Raw genomic sequence first — 25,738 nt, forward strand, 5'->3', positions numbered from 1 at the left:
GGCCACCTTGCTCGACTGCTCCGGGTAATACGTCAGCAGTGGCGCCCCCCACATTGTCAAGCGAATACTTCCAATTTGGTCTAGATTATTAATTGATTATTTTGTCTTTTTACTATAAGATACCTATTCGAGCATTTAAGGCTGCACATCTGGATTGTGCTCTTCTGGTGCCACGTAGCATTAAGATTTTCGAGAAAAATGGGGTTGATGGGCCGATAAGCCGGTCATCGGCATGCGAAATCCTGCCTACTTTGACCAGACAGATGGCATGCAATGTAAGGATATGCGATTCAAGTTAGAAGAAACATTCTTATAATTGGGATATAAAGCAATGTACAAGAACCAGTATATGATCAAAGTAATGGAAGTGACAATGAATGGTCACACTACCGAAATTAACAGCAAATCGCAAATCGTGGTAATTGTTATCATCCAAGTTCACGCTCGTCCTATGGACGAGCTTATGTGCACCCCAGTTGTATCGTCTTAGACTTGATAACGTGTCGTGAAATTCACGTCGTGCAATCCGTAGCACATTCTCGTCGCTTACACGTCCTGGTACAGGAGGATGGGATCACCGACGGTCGTGATCTCGGGAATGACACATTTTAATTCAAATGCCTTCGATAAGACAATCTTAAAGATCTATTGCAATCAGTTTCACGTTAGTGGGGAAAGCATAGCGTGCGAGAGTAAAATGCCTACCTTCTGGATGTTGATAGAGTGGCTCGTTGAACAAAATATTAAGCTAGCTTTCATGACTTTCGCAAATCTCCGCGCCTATAGTCCATTAGAAGCGGTATCATCTTCACGATCGTACTTGCATACCTGTTTTGTTATTTCTTCCTGGTCCTCTCTAGGGAACATTGCAAATGTATCATATTTTGTGCCGACTAAAAACGGAATCGCAGTCTGAGGCTATCTAGCAGCTGATCTTTAACATGAGACTATAAATTACTATACACACCTTGTTGAAGCCCCGAGCCTGGCGGTACCATTCTTTTATTGAGTTGAGTGTGGATTTTCTTGTAAGATCAAACATAAACAAGATTGCAACAGCATCATTTGACACCAATGGTAGCATATTGACGAACTCTCTTTGCCCTCCTAAGTCCCAAATTGAGAATGTGATTTCCGTATCCCGAATTGAGATCGTTTTCTCCATAAAGTTTACGCCTGCATCATGACCCGATTAGAAAATGAAATGAGGTATCGAATAGTTTGGAACCTACCCAGTGTCTGTATGTAATCCTCGTCGAAACTTCCTTCCACGTATTTCACCATCAAAGACGTCTTCCCTATCTGCGCGTCGCCGATCATTCCGACTTTAATTACAACGCTGTATAGGATGTGAGGTTAGCGAATAATCTTTGAGCGTCATATGTCTTCTCGCACGAGGTCTGATAAATTTACGTACGCGTTTTTCCGGGAAACTAAGCCATCGGATCCGTTCTGTACTGTGGAAGACATTCAGATGTAGTGCGATGTTGCAAATCGTGTTGAGAATAGGTAATATGACGCTTGCTGTTTCGCAAACGAAAAAAATTCCCGTCCTACTCTTTAGACCACTAGGTCGTCGTTACAGCTTGTTAGATACCAATCATACCAAATGAATTGCAGAACAATAGTGTCAAGAGGTTAGCAAAACAATGGCTTACTCGACGACGGCCAAATTCGGGCCTGGCAGGAATAGAGGGACGTTGCACAAGAGCAAGGGGGATGCGGGAGTGGCCTGTAACCTTCTGTTGAAATCAAGCCTACTTAACGGCACAGACGGCGATGCCACAGATCGAGTGGAGCGAACAGTGTTGTGTTGAAGTAGGCGTTCTTCGTGATTGTGATCAGTCAATGGTTTTAAGTGTTGCCAGGACAGAATATGCGGCGCGCCTGGTTGATGTTTGTTTACAGGGCGCGAAGACTAGAAATGGCTGTGCATGAAGCTAATCGCATGAGTACTTCTCGAATGCTAGCCGTGGCGCAGTGTGGCGCTAGGATTGAATCTCAACGACGTGACTTACAATCATCATTTTTTACTTATTCACGTTTTTGACTCGTCTAGATTACAGGCGAATCATCTGCTACTTGGATCTCAATTTGTAACTGGACTAAATTGTGACTGGAATACCACAGCTCTGCTGTTGTAACATGTAAGATATTTATAAGCTATTACTGCCTGCCCGTTTCATTCATCGCTACCAGTATGAACTATTCCAGTTGACAGTTTATGTACAACCCTACCACCCCCGGGGGAACCAGAAAGCGATCAGAAGGAGTCGCATATACCTCAGATTTTTACGATTGAGTTCCGACGACCGTACGGATGGTGAAGCGGACACAGACCTAGGTGTATATCCCATCCCTGCGGCCGTCGGAACGCGCTGAGCCTTACTTTCGAGAATGTTCCTAGACGTCAGAAGCATCGTTAGTCAAGTGGTTTGCATGACCGATCGTCCTGATAGCCAATAGGTACAAGGCATTCGCGGGGTTGTTTACCGCACGGATGTAGATCTAATCTAAAAAGTATCAGACTATCAGTTTGTGACGAATTGGTGAGAAGAGCAGCGACTTAAAAATTATTAATTGCTCCGCGTCAATACAGCACTCTTACAATATACCATCAACTTCAACGTGAGACAAAACCCTACATCGTGTGGCAATTCGTTTGTTTATAAATGCTTAGATTCGTTGTGGACTAATTGCACTGCGAGCAAAAATTGGCAGAGATATGGTTGCAACCTACAAGTAGTTCATAACGCTGCGAACTGTGGGACTCCATCTCAGGGGTCAACGCCAAAGTCCCAAGCCTGGACTAACACCGGGTAACTTATACTCGAAATATTAATTTTTTTCTGGTCATCCATAGAACACTTCCTACTGACAAAGTACGCGTAGCTGTAGCCACAGCTTATCTGTATATTTACTTTGACCATCTGCTGCAAGCTAATGCGCAAAATGTCAAGCATAGCGCCTCCATTCACGATCTATACGTTGCCGTCGACAGCAGTCCGGTATTTTCATATCTCCTCTCCCAAACCCTCAGTCTTGGACCTGGCCGTAACAGCAGCAGGCATTTCACGGATAACGCTTCGTCCTACTCCGCGACTTATCGCATCTGTGGCGATCTCACCACTGGCAGAAGTACTATGTCCGGCGGTCGTCGTTGCGCAGAAGGGTGAAGGTATTACCGCCTTTGTTGCGATCCGTGAACGAAAGAGAAACATATATCTGCGACGATTGGAAGAGAATGGACGGGTGATTGAGACGGCACTTGACGACGAAGTTGTAGCGTTAAATCTGCTTCCAGATAGAATCGTGGTCGTGGTTTTTAACAGCGGCAAGATCGTGGCATTCAAGATTGGTCGAGATGCCCATAACAAGGAGCAATTTGAGGAGGTGTGGAGTGCTAGTTTCTATGACAGCGGTAATTCTATACTATATTCGCAGTTTAGTGACATTGTTGAGAATGAAGTCTCGCTGTTGGTTGCCGGGCGCCCAGCCAACAATGTCCTTGACATGAGGAAATTCAAGATCAATTCTGCAGGGGCTCGAATGGAAGATAGATGGAACTTATTGGACTCCGACGAAAACGACGTAGGAACTTGAACTATTGAGTTTTATTATTAGATGGCTAAATTTAGCAACAGGGATATATTCAGTTCCATGAGTCAGGGATTTTGTTTCGATTGTTTGACACCAGTCTTGAGGTCATTACTATTCCGACGCTCAGCCGTACCACTCTGGATCTTGCACCATTCGTCTCCTCCGTGACCTCGCGAAGTAAGGCTCCTCCTGTCTTGAGCTATGTTCCAGCTGGAAAATCCACCATTCTTCTCAGCACTGGTGCACATGTACTCCTAATTAATTGGCAGTACAAGACCATACTAGCTAGTCTCGACCTACCAGATCCTGACATTTTTACTTTCGTAAGACGCGTGGGCAAGCGCGCGGCTGTGGGTACTACCAAGAACGGCCAAATTCAAGTTATTGCATTTAATGTTGGTTCTGGTAAACTGCTCGAGTGCGTAACAGGCAAGGTCAAAAGCATTACACAAGATAAGGACAAACCTGTCTCGGCCAATATTTTCTTTGTAAGTCCGCAATCCTTATCACCTGGAACTTTCTTATGACAACCATTCTGATACTAACGGCTGTTCAGAAGGAGCATTATTCGGCCAGAAAATACAAGGCTGAGGCGCAGGCAGCCCTAGCTGCGTCGCAGAATCTATTGGAAAGCATTATAGCGCAGTTACGGACTCTTAAGAACACCGGAGACGTTTCAGGCTTTGATGGGCGTATTTTACCCTTTCTCACCGGTAAATCGGATTGGGTGGAAGTCGAATTCGGGAACCAAAAGTCCAAGAATAAGTCAAAAATTAGAACGGACGACTTTGATGGGCATGCTAAAACTGTATTGTCCCATAAGGACAAGGCAATTCACTACAACAGTGCTGCTGCAAGACAGGTGGATCCTCTCCTTATATCGAGTATCGCTGACTTGATCTTTGATACTGAGAACGACAAGGTAAAGTTGTCAGGTTTTCGCACTCAAAGTCTTAAATACATTCTCAGCCATCCGCTGTTCCCTACGGCGAAATATCCCAGCTTACTTACTGTCCTGTCCTCCGATTCTCAATTGTTGATGACGGCTCTACGATACACTCATGGCGTATCAGTTGATGCGCTTGTGGAAGTCCTAGTATCAACGTTGCTGAGTAGCGAAGTCGGCCCAGTGGGTATTGAGATAGTCAATCTCATTGTTGCACGCATAGAGAAGGATTTCTCCTACCATACCATCGTCGACTCGTTAAGCGCATCTTATCCAACGACAGTTCTTGAAAAGGCTCTCGAATCTCTTAAGGTGCTGATAGCCAAGCCAGCGCTGGATCTGAACACTTTCGACATCTGGAACATAATTCCGTGTTTCATAGACGCGAGTGGCATTCTATCTCTCCAGCAAGGTGTCATATCGTCACTGTCTACACTCGTTGATGGAGAAATCCAGGATCTGATGGGGCGCATGGAGGTTCTAGAGATAGTAGAAACGGCCTTAGATTGGGCTCGGAGACTTGAAGTTCGGAACTCCGGTTCGGGAATTGATGGCGTTGTTAGTAGCGTCCGATTAATGAAGAGCAGTAGAGCGTAGATATGTACTTATATATTTGTTCTGTTTGGGACACAAGTTTGCTGCATCTTATGGGTTATAGCTTGGACAATTACACTGGTAACATGATGGACGTTCATTTACACTTACGCACTCCGGGGAGTAATTATAAAACGTAACTATACAATACATAATAGGACTTAAATCCGCTATTTCATAAGTGATAGCATTCATGAAGTAGCTAATTAGTACGAACCACTAAAGGCTCCTAATTTCCTTGTTACGCGCACAACTATGGTGCTGAATCACAGCGCGAATTTACACACTACATAAACATGTTACTCCGTAAATGCATGCAAACTTAAACGTATCCAGTAGGTCACTATTTCATCCAGGTGGTCTTATTTGTCAACTATCCCTTCCAAAAACCGCTTAATCATGCTAAGGAGCTCGACTTTGACGTATTCCGGGACAAGAGCTAACGCCTTGGGTTCCACAAAGTCAATGAGTCTGTCAAAATTGGGGTTCTCTTGTGTACGCAATGAATCTAGTGCTGTTAGCCAATTCAGATGATCCAAATGTTTGCAGATTTTGATTGCAGAGGAAAATGATATACCAAATGCCAGCTCAGTAACTTGATCGTACCAGCCAGTTTCGATTAGCTTCTGTCGTAAATATTGAGACAAACTAGAATTTGTTAATCAGTCATATATGCAGCTGAAGTTATATTGCCAGTTCATTCTCATCCTGCCATTGCGAGCGCAAGGATATTGCCCATAGGTACATGATGCACACTCACCGTTCGTATTCGCCGGACTCTATCAGCTTCTGGTTTACTTTCGCCCTTATCTGCGCATCCGCCATACTGTTGAATCTGGCTCTGTACACTCCTGTTATACCTGGGCAGCAGGATATCAAGATCAGCCGTTATGATTCTGTCCCAGTTCAATTTATTCCGCTGATAACAAGCTATGTCAACAGCTTCTCCGCTCCACAAGATGATTTATGGACAGGCTTCAGGCCACACCGTGGATGCCAATGGTCGCGTCGCACTTCTAACGTCAAGGAGGTATAACTGCCCTGTCGTAATCTGCTAGAGGTCTAGAATGAAACAATTTGATGTCGGTATCTACTCGAATTGTGCAAATACCGGAGGGCCTTAAGTTTGAGTTCGAATAGCGTAAAACCTTAGGCCAATAAGACTACCACATCTATAACTGGATATGGTTTGGCCATGACATAGCATAACTTTATTATTTGATGGGCCAAAAGCATGTGATCCGGTATGAACCGCGGCACAAGATTTCCAAGACACTCTCTCCAATTTAGAGACAACAATGTAATGTCACCATGATACTCGGATCAAATATCGCGGTTTCATTTTAATTCCAGTGGCAAAGCTGAGCGCAGTATTGTCTCTATTACATTAAGTGCCGTGTCGCTAACTAGTATAAGGGTCTTGTACCGTTAGAAACTGTACTTATCCCCTTGTAGTCCTTTTCCTATGTGTCACCCGTCGGACTGCAACAGGACACACTTCTTATACGCCAAACACACCGTCTATATATCCCACGATTATTCTCAATTGCGGACTGCTTCACTGTAGGTGGATTTGGGAAGAAGCAATGAGACTAAAGAGTATCCCACGACGGTGATTATCTTGTTCACAAAGATAATCAAGTTTCTCGAGAGAGTCCGGTATCTTAGTGATACAAGCAGATCAATATTCCAAGGCTGCTCTGGCTTATGTCGAGAGATCTCGGTTCATCTGAGAATATAGTCAGGAGTGGAAAGCTTGTTTCAGGGCCGTCGTCAATTCATCCTTGGTGATGAAGCTGTACAAAGGTACATTGAAGGACGGTAGTAGTCAAGTTTTCACATTGCATCTTAATCCAAATCAGTCTTGATTAGATCGCTACATTCGCCATATGACAAACACAACAGATCTACAAGTATAAAAGCGGTTACCAAAAACAAATGTATATTAACTTGTAACAGCAATGACGATATATGACACAATCACATCGAACACAACGACAATTAACCAACGCCCACAAAAAGTACACAGTGCTTTTGGATTACTTTTCTGAAAGTAAATCCGCTGCTTGCGAAATTCTTTCTGTAATGATGTCTAACCATCGCTTCGTATTCGTAATATTTCTGGCGTCCAGAGCTTCATTCAAGCCAGGGAACGTCGCGCCTGCGTATCCTGTCCAAATTCCGGGTGCAAAAATGACATGTCTATACCATTCACGGTCGTCCAAACCGCTTTCATACAGAAACATCCTTTCAAACTGTTTGTATTGGCTGTTGAGCTCTTGTATCTGGAAATATAGTCGCAATTTCTTGTATCCTTTAAACCAAGGATAATCAGTGAAGTACTGCTTCTTAATAGAGCTGGATTTGGCATCAAAAGACGACGCAGCATCGAGCAGCTTATCCAAAGCATCGCTGCAGTTGCGAAGCGACGAGCTGATGTACCACCATCCCAGCTTCAGATCTGGAAGATCGACGTCGTCAATGGCGGTCACGTCAATATATTTGCATTCCCGAATAAGTGAACCACGAACTTCGGGACAGTCGTAGAATCCACCAGATATATCAACGTCGAGTTCGCTTTCGCCAACAATACGGGAGATCTTCGCTTTCACGTTACTGAAGTACGACATCAGAGAATGGGCATATTCGCCAACATCGAAGGAAATTACTTCAATCTCACTCAGCTGTAGTGCCACCAAACCCCAGATTTTGACCATCGTGACATGATATTCCCATGTTGGGTCGCCATACTTATCCATCCAATGAAATGAATCATAGTTAGAGTGATCTGGTATTGGTCAGTTTACATTACAGCTCGAAAAGCGTGACGGTTGTAGATGCTCACATTGATAGACGGCATTATCGCCACCGGAGAATCCGAAGTCAATCGAAGGAATTCCAAGATGGTCTTGGAACACTGTATAATCACTACCAGACCCTAAATTGCCAATCCGGCCTTTGGTTTCTTGGAGCCAGTGATCGTACACATATCCTCCCTTTGGATCGGATACCCGCTTAATGACGTCCTTCACAACTGTGTTGAGCAGAGGGGAAGCGTCGGCATGGAAATGACTTCCGGTGACGGCCCCGTCAACGTTGACATAGACGAGCGCATTCGCATCAAGATACTTCGCCAAGTCTTCAGCCCACTCAGTTGATCCGAGCAAGCCGTACTCTTCGCCGTCCCATGACGCCAGAACACTTAGCCAAACGTTAACACATTCTCAATAAACGAATTGCGCTGTACGTACATCGATCGCAGTGGCTTCCATCCTTGGGCCTTCAGCTCGCCAAAGGCGCGGGCAAGCTCAATCAAGACTGCTGAACCGCTATTTGGATCACCAGCGCCACCAACAATCCAAGCATCACGATGGTTTCCCAAAATCACTACTTCATCCTTAATCACTCCGTCAATCCGGCCAATCGCATTCCAGATAGGCGTGATCTTGTACTCTTGGTCGTTATATAAGTTCACGTCCATGGTACTGGGACCAATAGAGTAATCATACTCGCGCATTCCGCCCCGCCAACTTTCCCCGAGGTCATTGGGGTTCAGCCCCATACCGTTCAATTCTATGAGAAGGGGTAGTACGTCTCGATAGCTGATAGGTAAGCTCGGGATAGACGGAATTCTCTCATGGGGGTCAGCTCTGTCCACACCCGCCTTACTTGCCCAGCCAGGAGTGGTCGGATCACCCGGTGCAGTAGACAAAAACTGCACACTGCCTCTTTGAACGCTAGATGGATTGCGGGCCGGACCATCAGGATATGCCTTATACTTGTTCACGAGAGTAACATGGCCATCGTCACCTGGGTCGGTATACATAAGAGCACCAACGGCACCACGTTCCTGTGCACCCTTAACAATGAGACCACGGAAAAGGCCGCCATATCGCGCAATCACAATTTTTCCTGCAATGTCGACACCCCTCTCTTCCAGCAAATCGTAATCCTCTTGCCTACCATAATTCACATAAACGTAAGTTGCTGTGACATTGCCATTAGCAGAGTACCCATGGAAGGTAGGGATCGAATTCGGGTCACTAGTCGTGGGATCCTGTGTAAGCACATCTTCTTTCAACGGAGCCTCATATCGGACGATTCCATTGACACCCAGCAACTTAAGGCTATGATCTCGCGGGTAGTTCAGATACGTGTCATATGGAACAATTTCCGCCTGGAAACCATACTCCTTAAACTTGTCCGCCGTCCACTGCACTTGAGAGTAGTTCGTACCAGCAAGATGAGCGCCACTGGTGTAGTAGTGGCTCCACTCGCGAACCTTGGCAGTCTCGGGCACTTGGAAAAGTGTCCGTTCCAAGTCGGGTAGAGAAATCTGGAAGTGCCGCAGTCGCGCCAGATCGCGTCGGAGTGTTGTTCTCGGCAAGAAAACTAGCTTCCAAGCCAAAATAAACACAATTCCAAATAGAATATATGCTACAAAACGTGTAACGAAAGTACCCCAGCGCTTCTTGAAGTATTCCCGAATTGACGAAGCGGATGACGGTGACGGAAGGAGGAGGTCGGCCTCGGTCGCAGAATCCAGTGAGTCCTCGGTATATGTGGGTGAGGATGAACGCTGAGTGGAATGTTTGGAGTTTGTGAGGATGGTGTTCTGGAATAGATGACGTCCTTGAGCAAGGCGTGGCTGCGGATGGAGCAGCGACTGATTCTCGTCACCATCCTCGTCGTATTCTAATGGTTCAATCGCAGCAGAAGTCTCTGCGCCAGAAGTGTCATTGCTATTGGCACCTATCGCATCGTGGAAGTCCGCAATAATAGGTGACCCTGGCGCATCAGAAAGCTCGAGGTTCTCATGAGGTTCAGGCGATTCCGACGACTGAAGCGGGTGAGACTCAGTTGGAGCAGGCATTCCGCACACTGAAAGGGAAGGTTGGAAGTGCGAACTGTGCCAGTCACACAGTTTGTTGGATGCTAATAGCGCAATCCCAGTGCGAACTAGTGTAAATAAATGAAAGAAAGATTTGACACTTGGGTGTTGAAACCGTGATGGCGAATTTCCAAACTCAGTAATTATAGAACTTAACCTCGGGTGCGCCGCAGATAACCATTTTTGCCAACAGCGGCTTGAGGATCGACCATGTATATACTTATACATAATTTATGCAACAAACAAACATATAACAGCGTATGTCTGCAGCACATGTAAGTCATCTGCTAATAGTAATTACTACATACTCAACAGCAAATATGTATGTACACGAAATCTGACAAAAAAAAGTAGGAAATACAAACGTAAATACCCAGCAATAAGCAATACACGAATACCATATTTTACATTCGAAGTCATGAAGTACATTTCTATACCAAAGTCCCGGTGCACCATATCAAACACGTCCACTGTACGGCCTGCCTGAGTAATGACTTTCAGGCTGTAGACATTGAATTGAATCCGAACACAAGTTATACAAGTCACGTTCACCCCTATCGACGCCGACAAGTCATAACAAACACAAACAAATGATGCAAGAACCATAGAACCAAACAAATAATCACGTAATAGAATACAGCACGAAAAAAGTCATAAATCAGTCATGAACGAGCGTCTAAAAATTTGTTCTCATGTAGTTTATTTTGGCATCTTTCATCAAAATGACGCCTTTCCCTGAAATCTATTCACCTCGCTTGGTCTCCTCCTCCTTGAGGATTCTGCATAGGCGACTTAAGCTGATATTCTCATTGCGCCGTCTTTTCTCAAGCTCGTCGACAGCCTCATTGACAGCTATATGTCGCGTCCGCGCCATCCATTCAATTGTCCGCACAAGCACTAGTCTCTGAGAGTAGAACTTGCGTTCCGCTACCTCACTTCGCCATGATGCACGGAAGGTTGCATTAAGGGCCTGGATCGAGGGGCTGCCGTTAATACCTACGGTCCACTCCTCCCAAAACCTGTCGACTGACTGAGTTGCTCGATCCATCTTATACTGCGCTCCAATATGTGAACTGTTTCGTCTGCGGCTGTTGTTGTTTCGCACCGGTGCGACTGGCGCGCTTGCGCTCTGTCCCCTCGCAATACTAATAATCATGTTGTTGTTCAGCTGACTATTAGTCGGCATAGCATTGGGAGTCGGGCCAACGTTGCCGCCATTGTTGCCGGCCGCGTGGTTGTTCGGGCCTGTGCCTCCATTGGAACCCCGCTGGGAGACATCTGAACTTTGTTGGCCGACCACCGAGTCCATTGCGTCGCTCAATATGCCGGAACCAGTGGAGTCACCGTGCCCGACAGTTCGAAGGTCGTTGCTTTGCAAGGTCATCAGTCGTGGATCGTGCATCTCGACGTCGCTGGCACTGAGAATGCCATGAGTGGCACCAGGACCGCCAACGTCAGGATCAACGGCCAGACCAGTCTGAACATTTCCCTGGAGCGCTGCGGACAGACCTCGGCGCTGACGATCGAGGAGCGTGTTGAGATAGGTGGCAGTGTTTCGCGAAACAGATTCGGCAGAGACACGCTGCTCGATCATATGCTGGAGGGCGTCGACCTTTGAGTGCAATTGGTCGAGCGACTTCTGGATCTTCTCGATCTGGGGGTCGTGCTGCTGTTGTTGTTGTGCGGAGCGATGCTGAGAACCGGTGCTATATGCTTGAGAAAGCAATGTGGTTCGGGGATTGGAGGACCCACCAGGACCACCGGAGCCGGTGACGACGACGCCGGCCAGACTATCGTCGAACGATCGGTAGTCCGCCATTGCCAGGTCAACGGTTAGAGACGACAGCGTGGGCGGTGGTTGTGGGTGTGGAGGATACGGCGCAGCGGCTGCGGAGAACAATCTCACACGCGGCGGGTGCGTGGAGGGGTGCGAAAGGGTACGGGCGGCTGCTGGGTGCTGGAAGCACCAGATCGCGGGATGGAGCTGGCGATGATAGGCAGCGGGATGACCGAGTGTTTACGTTTGGCTGTAGCTGCCTTCGTCGCTTCGCTGCTGGCTGGATTACTGCTCGATAACTTCCTGCTGCGGCCACTGATGCTGGGAGTTGTCGCAACTTTCAGCTGAGCCTGATAACCCATCTACGCGAGTATGCAGGGTTAGGGCTGCATGCTGGAGTGTTCTCGCTTCCGCCTGGCTCACGGAGTAGTCACAGTCACAGCTCACGCTGTTTCTGGCCACTCACGGAGTCACATCACTCACGGACGCAAATCAAAAGCAGTCACAAGCGGTCTAGGGCAAAACCCTTGCCATGCCTGCCACATCGCCCGCCCTGGGGCTCCGCATCAGTGAATTTGACAAAAGCTGAGTCTCAGAATTGTAATAATTACATCCAGTCTCAATCCTATAGACCTTGTCACCAGAGTCACAACAATGGAAAACGATAAGGGAGTTCTCGTACGTACTCTACTACTGATTTAGCATCCTACCAGCCCGAAATACTGACCGTCTCCAGGTGGAATTGTACGTGCCTCGCAAGTGCTCGGCTACGAACCGTATCATCAAGGCCACAGATCACGCATCCGTCCAGATCAACGTTGCCGACGTCGATGAGTCCGGCCTTGTGATTCCTGGCGCCTACACTACATACGCTCTCTCTGGTTTCCTTCGATCCCGTGGAGAGGCTGACGACAGCTTCAATCGATTGGCGCAGCGTGATGGTTTGTTGAAAAAGTATGACGCTTTGCTCTTGAGTTCAGGATAACACGCTAACGTCTGTAGTGTATGGTCGGCTCAGCGATGAACGGTTTCACTGGGTTCTCGTTGGTTGTTGTAGTAGTAGCTAAAATGGCCGGTTCATGTTTTCGCATTGGGTTTGTTACCAAAAACTGCCAGTTGTACATTCACGTCACTTAATTCAAGTTCATCAGTATTAGCTCTCGGAATTCGTTCAGCAAAATATTGGTACCGACTATCCATCGACTGTTAAAAGCGGGTTTGATACGGAGACCATATAGAAACCTAAGACCAATCCGATATTTTCTGGGTTATGTATCACCTGGTTCCTATAGGTCGCCTCACTCACGATACCCTAACTATTTGACAGTCGTCCTTGTAGCCAATAGTCGAAGAAAAATTAATAATCTTGGCCTACTGAAGACTTTCGCCTAGTTGATATTAGGCGAAGGACAGATACGGGCCAAACATATCTTAGCTTTAATAGTATTACACCAAAGTTCCACATCCTTGGACTCCAATATCATACATCTCCATATATGCCTCATTTATCGTCTCTTGCGTGTCTCACCTGGACTATCCTTGCTGACCATACAAATGCTTTGGCTGTCGCACCACTCCTTAATGACCGCTAGGTCGTACTTTTGTGCACCGGCTAACATTCCTTCCTTCTCCAGAAACTGAGCCAAGTCTTCTACCAGTATTGGTTCATACGTCAATATTTTCATCCACCATCCACGCGCCGATTCGGCTTCGCGTATATGACGCGAAATACGATCCATTGTAGCGGCTTTGATCTCTTCGGTGGACATAATCAGCCGGTTTGGTGATTTCGTCTCGCCCTCGGTAGTGTCGCCGGAAGTTGTAGTTGCCCTTATTTTGGAATAGTAGTGTAAAATGTGAGAGATCATATCTTTCTTAGATCTTGGCGCTTTGAAGCCCCACCTTTTGAGAATATCCCTCAACTGTGCTGCCGATAAAGATTCTAACTGGGCCTCCCTGCCACAATATGCACTGGTTGCAAGGTTGACATTCTCTGCCCTATCGGTTCTTCTGGGACCCTTCTCGGGGCATCTCGTAGGGCTGCGTTTTACAGTCGTTGCCATTCCGCGGCTCTGACTTCCAAGACTTTGCAGGGGCTTTCGTGGTGTCGTTGCCAACGACGATTGTGGAAGCGAGGTCAAAGAGACAAGCGATGTCAACTGGTTCCACGCCAGCACTCTGTCACGTTGCGGCAATCTGGTATCTCTGTGGGCGGAATTTCGAACGGCCACATCTGCATCGGTAGTCTGGATTAAGTCAAAAGTGTCCACGTCTGACGCAAATCCGTCTTCATCCTCAGAGTCAGGAACTTCAACCATGTGCGGCAATGATATTGCAGTGTTTGGTGTCATTGGAATCAATGCCGACTGAGGCGGACGAACTTGGACATTGTGCGGTTGAGTTCGTCGTCGAGAGCCAATGGTCTCAAGGATCTTTCGTGGCACACCTAACTGCTGATTGGCATCGCTAGAAAATAACGAATTGGATACTGGCCTCTGGAACTTCGATCCAGATATAAAAGACGCGCCATAAGACAGAAGCGAATCAATGTCACTGTCGAATCGCTGATATCCAGGCCCCTTACGTCCACCGCGCTCTTGTGGTAGCTGCCATTGCCCACAGCAATCGTCCTCTGCGGAGCTATGAGTAGAGAGAACCTCGTCTAATTCCACAAAATCACGCATGTCAATATTTGACCCAGCGAGCCTCTGTACTGTCGCTGTTGGTGACTGCCCTTGCCTCTCCAGTACAGGATTTGTACGTTCAGCCCCTATCCGCTCGGCGTCTGTGAGTGTTGCTGCGTCATCAAGATTACCATGCCCAACCTTGACTTTGCCAGCTTTCTGTTCATCATCACAATCTGTTGACGAATACCCAGAAGATAAGTCTTCCTTAAAACCATCAGATATCCCAGTCGTCTGGACAGGTTGAATGTTAGGGAGAACTTCACCTTCAGGCCCCCGCCATGCGACGTCAAATAGCCGTGAAGACTCGCATTCCTGCGAGAATAGTTTGTCTTTATGATGCTTCTGAATAACAGGAAATCGCAGAGTTAGTAGCTTACTTCGATTAATCGCTCTCTCTGGACTCAGAATCTTGGCAATTGCGGTTCGTCGTTGTTGGATATCCCGCTCCAACTTCTTATTCACTGCCACACCTCTAAGGACAATCGTAGCAGCGGCCACTCCGGAAACAGCCGCATCAGCAGTCCTGAACGCAGCAGCAGCTCGTGCACTGATAGATCGCGGATTGCGTTTCGAACGCAAAGACAGCGACCCTTGCGGCTGGGTGACCGACTCGCATGTATTTAGTTTCAACATCTACCAGTCCATCAAAATTAGTTCTAATGTCTACCCCACAATTACATACCTTCCGCGTTGTAGACCCGCTGGCTATAGAATTCGGAAACAATTGACTGCTAGTTTGAGACCTCCCCAAACTCGCGGAACTCGCTGAACGCGATAGACTCGATATGGCACCGCTGTTGCTTGTGTCAGTTCTCTCGTCGTACTTAAAGATATGAAGCCGCCGCGCAACTGCTTCCCTTGCTTCTAGATCATCGAAATGTCCGCGCTGGTGGGCTGAGTAAACAAGAACAGTCGGTCGAATTGTAGTTCCGATGTCTCGCACACTGTCACCAGAACTAACTTCCGCGATTGATGACAAGTCACTGGCAGCACCGTCTGTAAAATTTGATGAAACTGAAGCTGTTCGAGGTCCGCCTTGTGGATGGTCGGGTGCGGGTGGTGAAGACGATTTCTCGACGGCTATAAGTGCAGGAACTGTCGGTTGGCTCATCTGAAAGTCGATGGATCGCCAATATCGACCATTGCTTATATATTCCACAGATGTACTATGATATCTATGGTCATACTGAGATACTTTTCGCGACTAGCTGCTGGTTCATTCTCTCGTAACATTGTTTACAATCTTCACCTGCCCCCCCACACGTTTATATGACTACTACGACAACACCCACTTCTTACATCGAGCACTTGCTTAAGTTTGCCACGCGTACGTTAGCCGACGACAACGTTAATACACGTCTTCCACGTCCATGTACATAAACACGCTCGAAGCGATAGGAAAATAGCTTGTGAGTAATTAGGGCGTCACACGAATACAATTTCCTTGTATTCGCATGGACTATATCGTTCGCAATATTCGAGTTGGAATACGGAAGTGCGTGACATTCCTGTATTCGTAGTAATGCCAAGACGCTAGTTGAATGGTTAAACTTAAGCCCGCTACGGTCCATATCGCGACCGGTCAGGGTTAGGGTATTGGCAACTTTGAGGAGGTTCCTCGATAACGACATGCCTGACTGGTGATTGTGATATCTCTTCTCTTCCCTCAGCGAGATCGACGACTTGTTCGTGGGCTTAATCAATTGCCCTGTACGTATATTTTCGAATAAAGTTTTCAATTCGTGCCGGCTGTCAATAGTATTAGAAAGAAAAATTCAAAATATTTACTATAACCTAACAATCCGAATTACGAGTCCAAAGAATTTTAACTCATCAATGCCTTTCGGGAAATACAATGGAAACCGATGAGCATCCAAGCAACCATCTATCAGTGGAAATAACACGACACTTCTTCATCAATCCGAAGAGAGATATTCAGGCAATAATACGAGGCTATCTCAATTTGGCTACATGTGTATGAACAGTATGATATGATCCTTGTTCTCGACAGAAGATTACTGTCAAATGTTAAGGCCCATATTCTTTTTGATTGCCGCTACATTAATCCGCATATTTATAATGGAAATCCTAATCAGGCGAAACGAGCCGCCAGTTCCCAATAAAACGTGAGTTTCAAACAGGCTCCATACTGAACAAGCCAACAGTTTCTCTTTAGCATTGGCCAATTAACAGAAATAGCTGTGGAACGAAAGTAAAGCCTCAGCTCCATGCAATCAATCACCCAGCTCAGTTTTCCAGACAGAGACTAGGGGCATATCATAGTATCGCAATCGCGCCCACCAATGCAATAACGACAGCTATTGGTAATGAGAGTTCACCATTTCGTAAAACTTCTACTCTCGTGTGATATTTCCGTTTCGAAGAAACGCTGGCCTTGCCGAATAACGTCAAGGATAACTGATGGCGTATTGTATTGTGTACTCCTCAATCTATTTAATCCTAATACATATCTATTATAGCAACTAGACACATGCAACCAAGGTAACGCTCACTCATGACAAATACATATGCATCGCACCCGTCGTCGCCCCTCCAGTGTTTCAGGTAGTCATTTAGTGAGCATTCTTGAACTTCGGGTTGCGGGGGTCGTTCTTGTACTCATCGGCTACAGAAATACGTTAGGTACTCGTATCGACAAATAGAAGTATATCTCGAGACGACCGAATTGTAAGCACGTACACTCCATCATCGCATCAGCAGCCTTGCCAACAGCGTAGTAAGTAATAGCGGCTAGATAATTTGCATCAGTAATGATTTTGCCATTGGCACAAATTCGATAACTCACCTCCGACGAAGAATGGCCACAATGGCTTTACTATATCATGCAAACAAAAACATGAGCCAGAATTTCCTTTGAGAATATTCAACTCGCCCAGCCCCTTCCGCGATCGCCGACGGCATTTGACGAATTCCACCAATCAGCGCACCGCTCGGGCAATGCAACGAAAAGACATGGGAACTAGAGTAATGGGCGGTGACGAGATACTTACAGATGGGAGTAGGATATCTTCTGGACAAGAAGGCGATCATGTTGCAGCTGCGAAATTCAGGTTTAATTGGTGGATGAGATTGGAAACTCTTATATTTCTGGTGGTAGAACAGATGATTGGAGTTGTCAATGTCGCTGCCGGGGCGAGAAAGGGCGATGCAATGCCCGGTGACCAGGGTTAGGGCAGATGCCCTCAACCCATTCGCATTGTGGTGGTGCCAGACGAAGTCCTCAATCTCGAGACAAGTAGCTTGTCCAGGTATACAGCCAGCCAGGTACGTGCAAATTGCTGACCAGACTAGGCTATTGTTATCAGTGCTGACACGGAATATGTAGTCCTCAGATTGAGGTTGGTTGCTCGCGGATCCACGGCATTATCATCGTTCTCTACTTGTTCTTTCCAGGTAATGAACTCCATCGTCATCTCCGGTTTCCAGTGCCTCTAGATATATAATAATAATCCTAGCGCGCAATGAACGGCTTCCTATCTACATGATCATGGCGCCTATATTACTCCCACATTCGCTATCTTCCTCATCGTCGTCAGCATCCTCTTCGAAATATAAGCAAAAGGTCTCTCTTAATACAGCACCTCTCAATCCAACACTACCACTGTACAGTCAACTGTCAGACGACACAGTCCCACTAACGCTGAATCCAGCAATAGTTTTAAGGCCAGACTCTCACACTCTTGTCCGGGATTTCGCATACCCGCAATTTCATCCACTGCATCTGGGACCAGCACCACCGGCCTCTTCCTTAGCATCTACATCGCCAAATCCAACACATATCGAAGAAGAGGACGAATATTCGCAGTCGGAGGAACCTCAGTTACAACCACACGATGGCCCACCATGGGCGGAAGATCCATACCTATCGTCGCCGGTGATCTCGACCGCCGCTGGCGGCGAACGAGAATACTTCTTTTCTGTGGCGTCCGTTGAGGACGAGATCCATGGACGTGCTGTCGCCTTATTTGATTTTGAGCCGGAAAATGATAATGAGGTCGCGCTGAAGGAAGGACAGGAAATCTGGATTAGTTATCGTCACGGGCAGGGATGGCTTGTTGCTCAGGACCCGCTAACTGGTACGCGATTTCCATTCTCGAGCTTGGGTAGGAATTGATATCTAATATATCTATCCAGGTGAAACAGGGCTAGTACCTGAGGAATATGTCGAGATCATTCAGCGAGATGCATTTGCATTCCAGGAATCTGCTCCTGACGATGTCCCCGGCAGTGTGACACCTCAACACACAGCAGGTCACAAAGATACCGCTCCCGAAGTTCCAGAGGTACCGCGGAGTAAACTTCATCCCGATGACGACGATTGGGAAGACGTCGATGAATAATATTTCTCTGAATTTCAAGGTTATCGGGATATTTCGGTTCTGTGTTGATACGTACAGCATCAGCGTTTTCCGTTTGTTAGTTTCGTTAATGGGTCTCTTTGTTCCGGTGTTCTCTTCTCGAAAAACTTTATTGTATCGGTTTCGCTCTGTAGAATTCATTGTGGGATTTGTTTTAGTTCGGACGCTCTGCTGTATTTTGAATCTATCTTGTATAAGTAAATACATGTACCATTACTGACAGCATGGGACTTCGGTCTCGCTGTCTTGTAGGCCGCATTATCAACAACAAATTATGGTCTAGACATTCGTAAATTTATTGAGTCGTAAATGGAACCTGTGAAAGATTGTACTATCAAAGCATACTACTATAACCATCTTGGAAACTAGGCGCAACTAAACGCCGATCATCGAACCAACAACGACAAAGGACGCGCATGTATCTATAAACAACTTTCACTCCATCAAATTCCTCTTACGTCCTCGAGAATCGCACCAGCGATTACAGCAGTAAATCCTCTGGGTTGCCGCTGCCACTTGGGGCAGTTGCCGGCTTAACAGTAGTACTTGAGCTGGAGCTGTTAGTTAATGCCTGGTCCCAAATACCCGCTTGAGCGCTTTGTTGGGCGAGCTGACCCATCGTCACATTTCCAGCGACATCAGTACCATTGCCGTGCTGCTTCTTCGAAACACCAGACGCGGCTGTGGTCCATAGCGATCCAAATACGTCGTTCTTCTTCTTAGCCGGCTGCTGCTCAACGGAGGCCACAGATGAGAACGACGGAGTTGAGGGATTGGTCATGTTAGGACTATAGGAAGCCTGGAATGCACCTACTGGAATGCTAGAGAATGATGGAGTAATTGGCTGATTATAACCGGGAGTAGTAGAAAAGTAAGATGGAGTGCTGAGAGGGGGAGTAGCCGTTGCCATTGACGATGTGGTACTAAATGCCGGCTGGGCATTCGTTGGCTGGGTAAACGCGGACTGTGAGTAGGTAGGGGCTTGACGTTGCCCGGAAGGTGGTTGGACCGGAGCCGCATTAAAAAGATCAGTGATACTCGAGGTAGACTGTTTGGCCGCAGAAGTTGTTGTCATCGTTATATTAGGTGTTGGAGCAATGGCCGATTGAAAATCATCAAACTCATCTTCAAATGCAGACGTTGCCGACTTGGTGACAGACGGTGCAGCTGCTTCGGGTTCATCAAACGAAAATAAATCAACCACTGGAGCACTAGCCTTGCCAGATTCGGACGCTTTGGATCTATTAGGGGAGCTGGACCCTACTTCTGCATATTCCGTTGTAGTTGCGTCAGTAGATGAACCGGCATCATACTCCTCAAATCGGTCGTCGGACGCATGAGGACTGTACCCTTGCGAGGAACTGCTATTACCACCAAAGCCTCCACCGTCGCCAAAAACACTGCCACTGTATCCTCCATACTGTAGAGTGTCACTACCAAAACCTCCGTATTTTTTGCCGCTACCACCGAAACCGCCACCTTCTGATGAGACTCCAATGTATTTTTCCTTCGCAGCTCTTGCCTTCTTTCTTTCTGCCCTGATCTTCTCGTCATCACCCAACAACGATACCAGCTCCTTGGCACGATTGCGCACATTAATACCCTGGTCCTTGCCGTTGGGATCTGTATAATGAAACGACCGCAACATGCTGACTGTAGCAATATGTGCTCGGGTATCATCAACTACCCGCTCAGAGCCATGCTTGATAAGGAACTCGAGAAGCTGGAGAGCTTTATATATCTGACGCCACTCGTGGGCGGACTTCTCGGTAAATCGCTAGCGAATAGTTAGCACGCTCACTCCAGTATCTACATATAGTTCTCAGTCCGCTCAATTCACCTTGTAGATCATGGGCATAATTTCATTGAAGTTCGCACTAGACATTGTTAGCTAAGATACTCACCCGCAAGGAGGGTCAGTGATATGCGCATACTAGTTGAATGTGCCATCCGCGATTTCCTGCCAATATTAGCATAATCAGTTCCACATGTATTCAATGCCACGTACCTGCATAAGCGTACTACTGGCACCCCAAGGCTCGTTATTAGTAGCCTCCCGAACCTATTAGTTGTTAGTCAATTCGTCCAGACAATGTTCGTCCACAAACACGCCGGCTCACCTTCGCCTCCATGACGGTAAAATTCATCATGACTGTAATCACATTGGCAGTTAGCACCTGATCGAGTAGTCGAGACTGTATTGAGAAGTCACTCATGGCAATTGTGGCCAATTCCATGAGCGTGGGAAGAGTATCAACTATGACAAATTGCATACCATTTTGGGCCTTCCGAACGTACGCCTTGACGTCGTAGAGAGATATGTTCTGAACCGCATCCCGCAGGTTCTTGATATTCGCGTTATTGAGCACGCGATTCGTGTTCATCGTGTAATTAGCAGATGAATAGCAGCCCGAGAGTGCCGTGCCTCTCCGGAACCGATATTAACCTATAGCCGCGGCGTCTCTGTGTTTAGTCGACGCAGCTGTGCCCGATGCTGCCACGGCAGCAGCTCAGTCACACTCACTGATCACAAAAGAGCCTCGCCGGCAACATGAGCGCTTATGCCATAACGGCCTATTCTAAACTGACACTCAGTTCAGGTGTGCAAATTTCTGTGCAGTTACGACGCAGTGACGCCAACCGCGTGCTCTGGTCGCCCGTTAAAGAACGCGGGCCGATCGCAATCGAGTCTTCCACACTCAAAAAGCCAGATAAATATGATCGTGCCCTGTTCTCGACGACTTGTCCCCTCTGCTTCTTCTTTCACCAGAAACATCCGATCTCCAACTCAGTTCCTCTTATCTCGCTCATTTTCTGCTTCATCGTTCAATATGGGCTCTAAGGTTTTCTTCGACGTTGCCACTGGTAGGTTTTGAACTTGCTTGTGTGTGCTGATTCAGTTGTGAATTGTACAACTCTGCTGTGATCTGCACTTTTTCTTACCTGTTTTCAACGTAGACAAGCCCCTTGGCCGTATCGCCTTCCAGCTTTACGATGATGTAAGTGTTATGCATATGTTAATCAGTCTTTTTCAAGCGGCTTGTCTAATATTTCGTTACAGGTCGTTCCCAAAACCACTGCCAACTTCAAGGCTCTTTGCACCGGTGAGCAGGGATTTGGCTATGCCGGCTCTGCTTTCCACCGAGTGATCCCTGACGTAAGTGTCCTTTATCTCGATAACTTCTTGTCTCTAATGTTATGTTAATTTGTACTAATGTATTCGTTTTCAGTTCATGCTTCAGGGTGGTGACTTCACCCGTGGTGACGTAAGTGTTTTACTATTTTGCTCCCGTCGAGTGCAGAGCCAGACCCGACTAATGTGATTGACAGGGCACTGGCGGCAAGTCCATCTATGGCTCCAAGTTCGCTGACGAGAACTTCGTCAAGAAGCACACCAAGGTAAGGATCATGTTTTCGACGGGTCTCAGCCAATCATTTGTGACTTCGAGTGTGCTGACATGCATAGCCTGGTCTCCTTTCGATGGCCAACGCCGGTCCTAACACCAACGGTTCGCAGTTCTTCGTAAGTATCCTTTGCCCGGTCTATATATGCTCAATTGGTGTTCGACTGCTAATAAATGTGTCAGATCACCACCGTTCCATGCCCCTGGCTCGACGGCAAGCACGTCGTCTTCGGTGAGGTCATTGAGGGGATGGATGTTGTCAAGGCGATCGAGGCTCTCGGCAGCCGAAGCGGTGCTCCTCGCACCAAGATCACCATCACCAACTCCGGTGTTTTGTAGTTGTGACTCGCTCGCTGCGCGGGACTGTGCGTTTGTCCTTCTTTCAGCAAGTAACAAAAGTATCTAGGTTGTATGAAAATTGCCAGAATATACAGTGGAAAAGTGCGAATGTATTTAGCCTATCTCTTATAGTATATACGGTTTTCTATTCTATTGACCAAAAAAATACTTAATAATATGCTGCATAATTCATAACTTTCGTAAAGCAAGGCACAAATGATATAACAAGGCAGGATGTGGGTGACGGTGTTCAGTAAGCATCTTTGTGGACAATCATTTAAACAATGCACCAATCATTACATGTCAGATATCTATCCCTAACAAATTCATAATTCTATATTCCCCAACCATCTCAACAAATTGGCATACCCAGAATTGTCAAGCTTACATTACAAGCCTACAATCTTCATCAAACCAAACCCTAACGTAATAATAACAATGTACGCCAGCACACTAGCCGGTACACCTCTAGTAATGAACAGTGCGACACTAAGGTACGGCCGTCCTTGATCGTCAGTCGTACAGATAGCAGTGACGTTAGGGAAACCTGACGTAGGGAGGCCCATAGCGCAAGAGCAAAGCAAAGCAGCACCCATGACAAGAAGGTTAGGACGAGGATCGTCCATAGCCTGCCCAACCTGCGCAACAATAGGAAGCAATATCAAAGCCGCAACGGTGTGTGAAATGAATGTCGCAATAATGAGAATTAAAGAGCCGAAGACGACCATGACGCCATAGATACCCATACCGCTTACAACAGATCTAATACCAATCGCAATCGTGTCCAGAAGACCGGACGACGACACTGCCTTGCCGAGTGCAATACCACCCATGGCAAGGATGATAATGGTCCACATGAAGTTGTTAAAGTCCTCCTTGGTTAACAAACCAGTGCCGAAAAACACCACTAGTGGTATGATGGCGAGAACACCCATATCGCCGAAAATCGACTCAACTTGGCGGGAAACACACCACAGCGCGATCGTCAAGAGGGTGACGGCAGAGACGAAAATCTGCGTTCTGTTAAGCTTCTCGTTGCTTCGTTGGATTTTGGTTATAATAGCTCCCTTAGCTATTAAACCAATTCGTTAGACCTCCATACCAAAATTCAGCATATTTGTACTTACCTGGATTCAACGTCACAACCATCATGAGCCATATAAGCAAAATCGACGTAATGCAGACCGGAACAGCAATAAAGAACCATGCGAGCCATGACGGATTCGGATACATGTTCTGTAGCGCAATAATATTCTGTGGACTGGCAATTGGCGAAGCCATACCACCAACGTTGGACGCCAAAGCAATGCCCAAAATCAACGCTTTCGGGAAGTTGGAGCTGGTGTCTTGCGTACGTAGCAAAGGCTGGATGATTGAGAGGCAGAGGACAGGCGCTGCAACATTTGAGATCCACATACTGAGAAACATCGCGACGAACATAGTTGTCAACAAAACATTGCGAGGCTGTGTGCCAGCATTGCTGAGGACCCATGTCGCAATAATCTTGGCGATATTGTATTTGCTTAGAGCAGCGGCAATCGCAAATCCGCCTAGCAGCAGCATGATGACGGGAGTCCACATAGCCGCAAAAATATACTTCGTCGCATCAGGAGCACTCAGTCGCTCATGGTACACGTCATCTGATCGTACAGCTCGGAAAACGATAATCAATAAGGGAACCAGGATTGAAGTCACGAAGAGAGGAATAACTTCCGTAGCCCAAAGCAGCGATGCAGCAATCAAAATAGCAAGGCAGCTCTGCTGTTCAGGCTGGTCAAAAATAGGAGCGGTCAAAAGGGCTATGAATACCGCAACAACAATAGCCAGGATAGCAAAAGTTGAGTTGAATAGTAGCCGAGGAAGTCTGATCACGCCAAACCGAGTGTAAATCACGATAGGAGGTTGACTAAGAATTCCCTTATGCTCCAACGCATCAGTAATAGGATTCGAGCTGACAAGAAGGCCCTGGTTGGTGAGACCCACGCCCTGGATATTCTTTTCAATTCCCATCATTTCACGCCAAACCGTGTTGCGCTCCCAAACGACGTATTCACGCAAATGCACACGGAGCTCCAATTTGGCTTGACCAATATCTCCTTGAGTGCTGATTGATGCGTATAGACTAGCGACCTCTGCGATCTTTTCCTCTAGCGCCTCTCGCGTCGAATGCAAGAATGGATATGACTGCTCCACAACATCGAGAACATAATTGCCACTCATCTCCCTACCTATGCACTTGGCGTACTTTTTCAGTGCTTTTCCGAATCCAGTTCTATTGAGCTGAACATAGGAACGCAGCTCCGAAAGCGACACATAGAGCGCTATGGCCCGCTTCTTCAAAGTGATTTTCAAGTCCGAAAGTTCCGAAAACTGCTCGTCTCCCTCATGATAATCGTCCATTGACATCGTATCTCCGTTCTTATCCACCATCTCGCGTCGTTCAATAGCCACGCTCTCCACGTCGGAGTGGCGACGGGCAGTATAGGAAGATCCAGACGACGTGCTAGCTTCGTCAACACCGGCCCTGACATGGAAATCATGAATATCTTTCTGCAATCTTTCGAGCTTGGCTAACGAATCTCTTTCCTTTTCTGAGTAGAATCTGCAAATCTTATCCAATTCATCGTCCAACGCACGTCGAAAAATAGCGTCATACTCTGCAGTGGACTCCTCGTGAGGTATGAGGGATATACGCTCTGCGTCATGATGTCCAAGCGCTAACCGAGTCGCAGCATCAGCCTCAAGCGAATGAATTCTAGAGTATTGTTAATTAGCGAATAGGTTACCAGTCAGACGTCGTGTGCACTAACAGCTTCTTCAGGTTCGAGTAGCCGATATAGTATGACGACCACTCCGGAACTGCATTGAACTGAACTGTGCGACTGAACTTCATCCTCGGTAACTCTACAAAAGAGGATTATAAATATAAGGTAACTATTAATATGAGCGCTGAAAATGGTCGTTGCACCTTGGCCAGGCGGACCGACAGTTACTGAGAGAAAAAGATAGCGGCGTCGTCATTCCTCAGTGTTGTTAAAGATCTCCCTGATATGCGCCGCCAGCTTTGGCGCACACGTGGGTGACACCAGAAGAGCGGAGTCGTACCCACGCGATTCGCGCT

At 46.9% G+C, this 25,738-nt stretch overlaps 11 protein-coding genes across 11 annotated transcripts; 4 read left to right on the plus strand and 7 right to left on the minus strand.

Moving 5' to 3' along the window:
• Nucleotides 1–54: 54 nt before the first annotated feature.
• Nucleotides 55–1,908, minus strand: POJ06DRAFT_250239 (P-loop containing nucleoside triphosphate hydrolase protein). Its single transcript, XM_056187263.1, has 7 exons — nt 1,659–1,908; nt 1,418–1,577; nt 1,233–1,339; nt 968–1,176; nt 829–912; nt 706–780; nt 55–645 (listed from the first exon to the last, which is right to left on the minus strand). Exons 2-7 carry the CDS (start codon nt 1,468–1,470, stop codon nt 547–549), a joined length of 627 nt encoding a protein of 208 aa, XP_056044477.1. The 5' UTR covers nt 1,471–1,577; nt 1,659–1,908; the 3' UTR covers nt 55–546.
• Nucleotides 1,909–2,887: 979 nt separating this feature from the next.
• Nucleotides 2,888–5,238, plus strand: POJ06DRAFT_250241 (U3 small nucleolar RNA-associated protein 8). The gene is made up of 3 exons (XM_056187264.1): nt 2,888–3,591; nt 3,645–4,088; nt 4,157–5,238. Exons 1-3 carry the CDS (start codon nt 2,944–2,946, stop codon nt 5,141–5,143), a joined length of 2,079 nt encoding a protein of 692 aa, XP_056044478.1. The 5' UTR covers nt 2,888–2,943; the 3' UTR covers nt 5,144–5,238.
• On the minus strand, nt 5,239–6,271 carry POJ06DRAFT_250244 (transcription factor e(y)2-domain-containing protein). The gene is made up of 3 exons (XM_056187265.1): nt 5,901–6,271; nt 5,718–5,788; nt 5,239–5,648 (listed from the first exon to the last, which is right to left on the minus strand). Exons 1-3 carry the CDS (start codon nt 5,963–5,965, stop codon nt 5,503–5,505), a joined length of 282 nt encoding a protein of 93 aa, XP_056044479.1. The 5' UTR covers nt 5,966–6,271; the 3' UTR covers nt 5,239–5,502.
• Nucleotides 6,272–6,933: 662 nt separating this feature from the next.
• Nucleotides 6,934–10,013, minus strand: POJ06DRAFT_289554 (uncharacterized protein; the record flags this gene model as incomplete). Its single annotated transcript, XM_056190317.1, has 3 exons — nt 6,934–7,928; nt 7,986–8,341; nt 8,392–10,013. The coding sequence occupies 3 exons, from the start codon at nt 10,011–10,013 to the stop codon at nt 7,180–7,182; spliced, it is 2,727 nt and encodes a 908-aa protein (XP_056044480.1). The 3' UTR covers nt 6,934–7,179.
• A 632-nt stretch (nt 10,014–10,645) lies between these two features.
• On the minus strand, nt 10,646–12,115 carry POJ06DRAFT_86902 (transcriptional activator of glycolytic enzymes-domain-containing protein). The gene has a single exon (XM_056191677.1). The coding sequence runs from the start codon at nt 11,848–11,850 to the stop codon at nt 10,774–10,776; it is 1,077 nt and encodes a 358-aa protein (XP_056044481.1). The 5' UTR covers nt 11,851–12,115; the 3' UTR covers nt 10,646–10,773.
• Nucleotides 12,116–12,462: 347 nt separating this feature from the next.
• POJ06DRAFT_195247 (ribosomal protein S21e) lies at nt 12,463–12,793 on the plus strand (the record flags this gene model as incomplete). The annotated part of the gene is made up of 2 exons (XM_056184986.1): nt 12,463–12,486; nt 12,545–12,793. 2 exons carry the CDS (start codon nt 12,463–12,465, stop codon nt 12,791–12,793), a joined length of 273 nt encoding a protein of 90 aa, XP_056044482.1.
• Nucleotides 12,794–13,122: 329 nt separating this feature from the next.
• Nucleotides 13,123–15,744, minus strand: POJ06DRAFT_86913 (uncharacterized protein). Its single transcript, XM_056191678.1, has 2 exons — nt 15,178–15,744; nt 13,123–15,128 (listed from the first exon to the last, which is right to left on the minus strand). The coding sequence occupies exons 1-2, from the start codon at nt 15,604–15,606 to the stop codon at nt 13,314–13,316; spliced, it is 2,244 nt and encodes a 747-aa protein (XP_056044483.1). The 5' UTR covers nt 15,607–15,744; the 3' UTR covers nt 13,123–13,313.
• A 2,259-nt stretch (nt 15,745–18,003) lies between these two features.
• POJ06DRAFT_267200 (uncharacterized protein) lies at nt 18,004–18,856 on the plus strand (the record flags this gene model as incomplete). Its single annotated transcript, XM_056189218.1, has 2 exons — nt 18,004–18,592; nt 18,651–18,856. The coding sequence occupies 2 exons, from the start codon at nt 18,004–18,006 to the stop codon at nt 18,854–18,856; spliced, it is 795 nt and encodes a 264-aa protein (XP_056044484.1).
• Nucleotides 18,857–19,218: 362 nt separating this feature from the next.
• Nucleotides 19,219–21,342, minus strand: POJ06DRAFT_87077 (uncharacterized protein). The gene is made up of 5 exons (XM_056191680.1): nt 20,995–21,342; nt 20,883–20,936; nt 20,809–20,834; nt 20,715–20,751; nt 19,219–20,651 (listed from the first exon to the last, which is right to left on the minus strand). Exons 1-5 carry the CDS (start codon nt 21,256–21,258, stop codon nt 19,356–19,358), a joined length of 1,677 nt encoding a protein of 558 aa, XP_056044485.1. The 5' UTR covers nt 21,259–21,342; the 3' UTR covers nt 19,219–19,355.
• A 219-nt stretch (nt 21,343–21,561) lies between these two features.
• Nucleotides 21,562–22,793, plus strand: POJ06DRAFT_250272 (cyclophilin-like domain-containing protein). Its single transcript, XM_056187266.1, has 7 exons — nt 21,562–21,739; nt 21,833–21,873; nt 21,936–22,031; nt 22,105–22,140; nt 22,205–22,273; nt 22,341–22,397; nt 22,462–22,793. Exons 1-7 carry the CDS (start codon nt 21,592–21,594, stop codon nt 22,615–22,617), a joined length of 603 nt encoding a protein of 200 aa, XP_056044486.1. The 5' UTR covers nt 21,562–21,591; the 3' UTR covers nt 22,618–22,793.
• On the minus strand, nt 22,794–25,657 carry POJ06DRAFT_250280 (SPX domain-containing protein). The gene is made up of 3 exons (XM_056187267.1): nt 25,428–25,657; nt 23,745–25,372; nt 22,794–23,689 (listed from the first exon to the last, which is right to left on the minus strand). The coding sequence occupies exons 1-3, from the start codon at nt 25,508–25,510 to the stop codon at nt 23,007–23,009; spliced, it is 2,394 nt and encodes a 797-aa protein (XP_056044487.1). The 5' UTR covers nt 25,511–25,657; the 3' UTR covers nt 22,794–23,006.
• Between the last annotated feature and the right edge of the window lie 81 nt (nt 25,658–25,738).

This window comes from Lipomyces tetrasporus (assembly GCF_029532465.1).
Source record: "Lipomyces tetrasporus strain NRRL Y-64009 chromosome Unknown POJ06scaffold_4, whole genome shotgun sequence".
Lineage (NCBI taxonomy): Eukaryota > Fungi > Ascomycota > Lipomycetes > Lipomycetales > Lipomycetaceae > Lipomyces > Lipomyces tetrasporus.

Excerpts from the sequence above, each read along its gene's own strand:
- POJ06DRAFT_250280 (XM_056187267.1), bottom strand. The coding sequence starts at position 25,510 with ATGAAGTTCAGTCGCACAGTTCAGTTCAATGCAGTTCCGGAGTGGTCG. Across the intron at positions 25,373-25,427 it reads TACTCGAACCTGAAGAAGCT|AATTCATTCGCTTGAGGCTG; the intron begins GTTAGTGCACAC and ends ACAATACTCTAG. Across the intron at positions 23,690-23,744 it reads GGTTGTGACGTTGAATCCAG|CTAAGGGAGCTATTATAACC; the intron begins GTAAGTACAAAT and ends TTGGTTTAATAG.
- POJ06DRAFT_86902 (XM_056191677.1), bottom strand. The coding sequence starts at position 11,850 with ATGGCGGACTACCGATCGTTCGACGATAGTCTGGCCGGCGTCGTCGTC.
- POJ06DRAFT_250241 (XM_056187264.1), top strand. The coding sequence starts at position 2,944 with ATGCGCAAAATGTCAAGCATAGCGCCTCCATTCACGATCTATACGTTG. Across the intron at positions 3,592-3,644 it reads TGGACTCCGACGAAAACGAC|GGATATATTCAGTTCCATGA; the intron begins GTAGGAACTTGA and ends ATTTAGCAACAG. Across the intron at positions 4,089-4,156 it reads TCTCGGCCAATATTTTCTTT|AAGGAGCATTATTCGGCCAG; the intron begins GTAAGTCCGCAA and ends ACGGCTGTTCAG.
- POJ06DRAFT_86913 (XM_056191678.1), bottom strand. The coding sequence starts at position 15,606 with ATGAGCCAACCGACAGTTCCTGCACTTATAGCCGTCGAGAAATCGTCT. Across the intron at positions 15,129-15,177 it reads GCGGGTCTACAACGCGGAAG|ATGTTGAAACTAAATACATG; the intron begins GTATGTAATTGT and ends ATGGACTGGTAG.
- POJ06DRAFT_250239 (XM_056187263.1), bottom strand. The coding sequence starts at position 1,470 with ATGTCTTCCACAGTACAGAACGGATCCGATGGCTTAGTTTCCCGGAAA. Across the intron at positions 1,177-1,232 it reads GGATTACATACAGACACTGG|GCGTAAACTTTATGGAGAAA; the intron begins GTAGGTTCCAAA and ends GTCATGATGCAG. Across the intron at positions 781-828 it reads AGGAAGAAATAACAAAACAG|GCGCGGAGATTTGCGAAAGT; the intron begins GTATGCAAGTAC and ends AATGGACTATAG.
- POJ06DRAFT_250244 (XM_056187265.1), bottom strand. The coding sequence starts at position 5,965 with ATGGCGGATGCGCAGATAAGGGCGAAAGTAAACCAGAAGCTGATAGAG. Across the intron at positions 5,789-5,900 it reads GAGTCCGGCGAATACGAACG|TTTGTCTCAATATTTACGAC; the intron begins GTGAGTGTGCAT and ends AACAAATTCTAG. Across the intron at positions 5,649-5,717 it reads AGTTACTGAGCTGGCATTTG|ATTCATTGCGTACACAAGAG; the intron begins GTATATCATTTT and ends TAACAGCACTAG.
- POJ06DRAFT_87077 (XM_056191680.1), bottom strand. The coding sequence starts at position 21,258 with ATGAACACGAATCGCGTGCTCAATAACGCGAATATCAAGAACCTGCGG. Across the intron at positions 20,835-20,882 it reads CCAGTAGTACGCTTATGCAG|GAAATCGCGGATGGCACATT; the intron begins GTACGTGGCATT and ends TAATATTGGCAG. Across the intron at positions 20,652-20,714 it reads TTATGCCCATGATCTACAAG|CGATTTACCGAGAAGTCCGC; the intron begins GTGAATTGAGCG and ends ACTATTCGCTAG.
- POJ06DRAFT_250272 (XM_056187266.1), top strand. The coding sequence starts at position 21,592 with ATGATCGTGCCCTGTTCTCGACGACTTGTCCCCTCTGCTTCTTCTTTC. Across the intron at positions 22,032-22,104 it reads TCCACCGAGTGATCCCTGAC|TTCATGCTTCAGGGTGGTGA; the intron begins GTAAGTGTCCTT and ends ATTCGTTTTCAG. Across the intron at positions 22,398-22,461 it reads CCAACGGTTCGCAGTTCTTC|ATCACCACCGTTCCATGCCC; the intron begins GTAAGTATCCTT and ends TAAATGTGTCAG.